Below are 6,721 nucleotides of genomic sequence, written 5' to 3' on the forward strand. Positions count from 1 at the left end.
AGAGAGAGAGAGAGAGAATGCGTGTATCCAGAGTCTCAGGGCCAGAGAGACGGCCCATGGGGAGGAGGTTGTGGTGATTTGAAGAGGAATGACCTCCATAGGCTCACAGATTTGAAGGGGAATGGCCTCCATAGGCTATCAGATTTGAACATTTGGCCATCAGGGAATGACACTACTATTGGAGAGGGATTAGGTGTGGCCTTTTTGGAGGAATCGTGTCACTGGGGCTGTGCTTTGAGACTGCAAAAGTCCAAGCCGGCCCTAGTGTCTCTCTTCCTGCTGCCGGTAGATCTGGATGTAGAACTCCCAACTACCGTGTCTGCCTGCATGGCACCCTGCTTCCTACCACCATGACAATGGGCTAAGCCTCTGAAACCATAAGCCAGCACCAATGAAATGTTTTCCTTTACCAGAATTGTCATGGAGGTGCCTCGTCTCAGACACACCACACCGACTACGACAGAGACGTAGTTAGAGAGCTACCGGTAGTGCAGAAATCATGGAGGACTTGACATTGCTATAGCTGTAAATACCTGCATGCCTGTTGCTCGTATTAGCATATGTGTTATTTCTAACTCTAGAAATGACATCAAGAGAAGAATGACTGACACTGGTTCTTTCCATAGAAGGGCATGAGTGTCTTGGGCTCTGCTGGCTTGCCACGTAGGTTCCGGGGAGGACTCCCCTTGGAGTTGCAATGGGAAGGTCGTCCATTTCATCATGGTGACCCGAGAAAAAGAGTTTGATTGTATAGTGTCCACCACACGGTGGGACCGTGAGGTGGGTGCTCTTCACGTCTTAGTGGACCAGAGAGGGGTTCCCTCCTGTTTTTCCCTTATTCAGCCTGGAAATCACTGTGAATGGTGCCCACACACTCAGTGGGGGGTCTCCCTTCCTCGGTTAATCCAATCTGGAAACCCCTTGAAGGCCCATGCAGAGCTGTGTCTCCCAACTGATTCTAAGGCCGGCCAAGCTGGCTATAAAAAAGCAGCCCTGTCTGCCCAGCCCCTCACCCCTGCTTCTGCGGCTCCTCTCAGTTTCCACCGTGCCTCTTCCTCCTTTCCCTGCTGAAGATGGACACCCCTGCCTTCACACTCTAAGAATCAGAAATGGGAAGTCATGTGAGCGGTAAGTAATGACGGTGGCCGTAGTACTCAAATGAAACAATGCCAGCAGAGACCTCGGGCCAGATTGAGCTGGTTTATTCTGCACCTCGCCCCCCCTGGATGAAGTGGACGTTTGTCCTTTGCCATCCGGAGCTGTCGAGCAGTGAGATAACTGGAGGATTGAAGCAGCAAACAGGAAAACATCCGTGGTCACGAGACATGGCCAGCAAGTAGGGCAAGTCCACCCAGGTGGCTACAGATCACAGCCATCCAGCCACCTCTCCAAGGTGTCAGACAACTGGCAGTTCCTGGACCAGACGGGCCTGCAGGCAGAAGGCCAGAGAGTTGTCAGTGGTGGCTCCTTAGAGCCAGGGCTTGGGGGCCCCAGAGACACACAGTTCATACCTAGCCCTGGGACACTTGTGTCTCCCCAGTGTGGACACATTTCCTCAGGCTTTTGTGGGTTTTGGTACTCACCCTGGTGTGGATGCAGGTGCTTACTCCATGGTGTGCCCACACTACCCTTGCTTCACATGGGAACCCCACCCAGTTGGGGCACCACAGCCTTGTGATATATTAGGTATTCCTCTGAGAGAGCTTCAGAGAGTTTGCCTAGGCCAAGGTCCTGGGTGTGTCCTAACCCTGGGCTCCTTCTACCTGTCTCTGTACCTACTTCACTCCACAGATTCTAAAACATCTTCCCCTTGTCATTCTTCCTGGGCATCTGACTGATCCTTTAACCTTATCTCCTGATATTTCTCAGTGGTCCTTCCCCTTGCATTCCAGTCCCGAATGCAAGGCCACATATGGACCCAAGTCCCTACCCACATCTACTCCTGCTCCTCAGCCTTGCGTGGCTCCACTCATCTTCAGCAGGGGAAACCGCAGTAGGCCATGATCCCTGGCCTGTTGTAGCTAAGAAGTAGCAGAAACACACACATCCACATTCTCAGAAATCCCATGGCTCTTCACAGCTCAGAGGCAAATGGTGTAGAGGGGGCTCTCCAGGACTTTGGATTGCCTCTCCTTTTGTTCACATGTCACAGCAGGGTGACTCTGTCTGAGCTGTGGCGGAACCACGGCTTCCTGTCAGCTTACTTAGAGCCTGCCTTACCAGGAGTCTGGACAATAAGGCATCACAGCCAGCGCAGCCCAGCTTACTGCTTCACGGTGCCACACAACAAAGATAACTTCAACTCATTAGCGTTAATCCCAGACTCAGCCAAGCTCACTAATTAATCGGAAAGCCCAGACCACGTATGAAGGGAGACGGTTATCATTAACAAGGAGATTCCAGCATCGGTGCAATCTGCTCTGTTAGCAATGAAACTGCATAATCGGATTCATGATGTTGACAACAATAAGCAGTCTTAGCAGAAGTTAAAGCTCCATAGCACCTATATTGCTTTGATACCAAAATTAATTACAAAGGAATCCAAAATTTAAGCTTAAAAGGATAAAATCATAAAAATTCTATTTTAAAAATACTTAGCCAAAGTATCAAGGGCTTACTTGGTGTCATCAGTGTTCTGATACTGAGAAAACATGCATGGAGTTCTTGTCAAGCCTCTGCTATAAATCCCTTAAATTCATGTGCATCTGTTTTTCACGAGTGTGCAGAAGTACATGTGTGTGAGTGTGCATGCACGTGTGTATGTATGCACATGGAAATCAGAGGATAAAATCAGGTGTTGTTCCTCAGTCATCGTCCACCTTATTTTTTGAGACAGGGTCTCCCATTGGTCCGGAACTGGCTGACCATTGAGTTCCAGGGACCCACCCATCTTTACCTCCCAGTGCTGGGATTATGAGTGTGTGTCACATACTTAACATTTTTTAAAACATGGGTTCTGGGGATCAAACTTGGGTCCTTGTTCTTTCAAGGCAAGTACTGTACCATCTGAGCCATCTCCTCGGTTCTTAAAGACATTTCTAAGAAGGGGGTTTACATAGACCCAGAAGCCACAAGAGAGAAGGCAGAGGGATTTGATTCTAAGAAACTGTTAGGTCTCATCTAGGATGAAGATGCCGTCAACAAAGTCAGAACACAAATGACTATCCTAAGAAAACAACCCCCACAGATGTGATTATGAGCATTTAATAGCCCTGGTTTATAAAGGAAGCATTAAAAATAAATAAGAAGGGGCTGGAGAGCTGGCTCAGCAGTTAAAACATAAACTGGACCAGAGTTCATTTCCCTACAACCACAAGAGCTCACAGTTGCCTCTAACTCCAGCTCTAGGGAGCACATTGGCCTCTTCTAGCACTGCACACACACACACACACACACACACACACACACCATACCCCCATATACCACACCCACACAACACATACATATCATACATACCACACACACATAACACACACACCACATACTCTACAGACACCACACACACCATACATACATACATACCATAATATCACACACATGCCATACACACGCCACACCATCCCACACACACTACACACACGCACATGTACCACACACCACACACACACACACACACACACCCATATACCACACCCACACAACACATACATATCATACATACCACACACATATAACACACACACCACATACTCTACAGACACCACACACACCATACATACATACATACCATAATATCACACACATGCCATACACACGCCACACCATACCACACACACTACACACACGCACATGTACCACACACCACACACACACATACACACACCACACATACACACCATACATACACCACACACACACACAGTAGCCACGGTGTTGAGTCATCATGGTCACCCTCACGTAAGCTCACCGAGAGCACACACCTCTAAGTGTCTTCAGAATAGTGTTCCACGGAGCTTCCACTGAGCAGGGACCCTGAGTGTGGGCAGCACCATCCCATGGACTAAAGGCCCTGGGTTGACCAAAAGGAAAATAAAGCTGAGAACTGGCATTCACCTCTTGTTACTTCCTGAGTGTGACTACGACGTGACCGGCCACCTCCCACACTCCTGCCACCGTGACTGTCCTGCCACGAGAGCCTGAACTCATCAAACTGAGAGCCAGATGCATTGGCTCTCTTCCTGCCCTCGGCTGCTTCTGTCGGGAACCTGGTCACAGCCAGAGAAGGGCCCCAAACAGCCTTGTTGAGCCTCCAGCACGAGCTGCAGAGGACACAACACTTACCATGCGCCCATCCCTTCTTTTCCTTTCACGATTTTCTTGGCACATTCAATCGTATCCTTTAAGTTTGGATTCAGTAACGCTGCAAAGAGAAGGAAGCAGAATGATGCTGTGGTGTTTGGTGACGGTTAGCATGCCTTTCTACCACACAACTTCGCTTCTCATTGATGGCCCACGCAGCCGGCCATTGAAGACACAGGCAGGGGACCCAAGGCCTGTGGTTTCCAATCTGGGACTTTAGAGGGCAGCGTGGAGAGGTGACAGAGGCTTCTGGACCTTCTGGTGCGGCATGGGAGGAGAGTGACTTGTAGGCGGGTGGGTGAAGGCCCCTCAGAAGCTGAAGACCCTGGACCACCGCTATTAACCAGGGTGGGGGAAATGCTCTCTCTTTAATGAAGCCTGGGGGTGCTGGGAATAACACTTAGACCCTCGGCAGCAGAAACACCTGATATTAGGGAGACCACACCTGGCCTCTTGGTGTAACCCTGACTTAGGAGCCACTTCAATTGTGTCTGCTCCAGCTCCACTCACCAGCCATGTGGCCTTGGGTGTGGACTTACTGCTTCTGGGCCCCAGTTTGCCCGTTTATAGAACAGGAAGAGAAGCAATACCTACTCCCGAGAGGCCACTGTGAGCATTGAGTGAACTGATACCTGCAAAGGAGTTAGGGAAGTACCTAACAAAGTCCCTAGAAGCTCACAGAGCACAGGAGTGGATCCTAGCCAGCTGCTTCCTCAAGGCCACTGGTTCTTAGGTCCCTTTAAGGGCGGCAGATACACTCCTTTTGGGCTGGCCAGTACCTGTCTCCTCCTTACAACTACTGACTGTCATGGTGACAGTATGGGTCCCCTGTGAAGCTAATGCTGCAGCATGGGTGACCAGAAAGAGCAATCTTTCCCCACTCTCGAGCAGCGTGTGTTCTACGGCTTGCTCCTGCTTCCAACATCCCAGCCATCCCAGCACCTTCTGGGCCTGTCTGGCCTTGGTTCCCATCATTCTTTCTTCTCAGGCTAGCAGGCTCTTTCTCAGCATGCTCCTGTCAAGGTCCCTACCTCCTAGGGACAAGCTTTAGAGACAGCCCAGGCCAGTTCCCTCCAACAGTAGACTCTGCAGCCTCCAGTGCCCCGAGGGATGGAAAGGAAAGGACCCACCAGAGCAGGACACACTGCAGAGGTTCTTGCCATGGTCACACCAGTCACTGTTTCGGATCTGAAAGAGGCCAAAGCCAATGTAGCCGTCTTTTGAGTTCTCATAGACAGCTGAGGGGTTGAACTTGCTCTCAAAATAAGCCAGGCACACCCCTAAGAGGGGAAACAGCAAGGGTTGTAAGAAAATGCTGGGTGCAGGGTAGGGGTGGCAGGGTGGGGAGCGGGGATCAAGGTGAGGAGAGATGGGCTGCAAGGGTCCTACTCACAGTTCTCAAGGCTGTAGCCCTCAAAATAATTCAAGCCTCCGTCACGAAGCCTCTTAGCCACTACACAGCGCCCCAAGATGGAAGCCCCAATGGGAGTCAGCAAGTAGCTGATGAGCAGAAGTGTCAGGTACACCTGCATCTTCTCCACGCTCTGGTGGCTCAGGGCTGTGGATGCCAGCTGCATGGACAGTCTCGGGCAGCTCCTTCCAAGGTCACAGGGACACTGGACTTCCCGGGGAAAAGAGAGGCACTGGAGAAGGAGGGATTCAAGGCCTCTAGGGAAAAACAGCATGACCTGACTGCCTGTGATGAAGGGATCTCCCCCACCTTGATTCTTTGCTCCTGCAGCATGGGCTCCTGAGATCATCTCACTCAGACATCCCATTTCCAGAGGAAACTACACTCCAGAAGTTCTCTGCCTTCCAGAAGGACCCAGTAGCTTCTTGGATTCTAGCCCTACCATTTTGTTCCATCAGTTGATGTGGATGCTCAAGTCCTTTCCTGCCGCTCGATTCAGTACAGTCTATTGCGAAAGGAAAACTCACTATGGACATTTTGGGGAGAAGGAGGAGAGGATGAGGAGGGAGACGAGAAGGAAGAGAAGGAAGGAAAGGGGGAAGAGAAAGAGGAAGAAGAGGAGGAAAAGGAAAAGGAGAAAAGAGGAGGATGAGAAAGAGCAGAGGGAGAAGATGAGGGAGAGGAGGAGGAGAGGAGGAAGAGAAGGAGGAAGAGGAAGAGGAAGGAGAGGAGGGAGAGGAGGAGGGAGAGGAAGAGAAAGAGGAAGGAGAGGAGGAGGGAGAGAAAGAGGAAGAGGAGAGAGAGAAGAAGGGAGAGGAAGAGAAAGAGGAAGAAAGAGGGGAGGGAGAGAAGGAGGGAGAGGAGGAGGGAGAAGAGAGGAGGAAGGGGAGGAGGGAGAGAAGGAGGACAACTCGCTGTGTGTGCGTCATGGAGCACCACCATGCCCCCTTGTTGACTTAGTTCCTCCGCTGCCGCTGCCGTCTAGCCCACAACAGCCCCATCGGCCTCACC

The 6,721-nt window shown here is 50.8% G+C and overlaps 1 protein-coding gene across 1 annotated transcript; it reads right to left on the reverse strand.

Annotated features, from left to right (window-relative positions):
• Nucleotides 1–1,359: 1,359 nt before the first annotated feature.
• Lyzl4 (lysozyme like 4) lies at nucleotides 1,360–5,831 on the reverse strand. Its single transcript, XM_038321171.1, has 4 exons — nucleotides 5,693–5,831; nucleotides 5,430–5,579; nucleotides 4,282–4,360; nucleotides 1,360–1,429 (listed from the first exon to the last, which is right to left on the reverse strand). The coding sequence occupies exons 1-4, from the start codon at nucleotides 5,829–5,831 to the stop codon at nucleotides 1,360–1,362; spliced, it is 438 nt and encodes a 145-aa protein (XP_038177099.1).
• Between the last annotated feature and the right edge of the window lie 890 nt (nucleotides 5,832–6,721).

This window comes from Arvicola amphibius, chromosome 3 (genome assembly GCF_903992535.2).
Source record: "Arvicola amphibius chromosome 3, mArvAmp1.2, whole genome shotgun sequence".
Classification (NCBI taxonomy): domain Eukaryota; kingdom Metazoa; phylum Chordata; class Mammalia; order Rodentia; family Cricetidae; genus Arvicola; species Arvicola amphibius.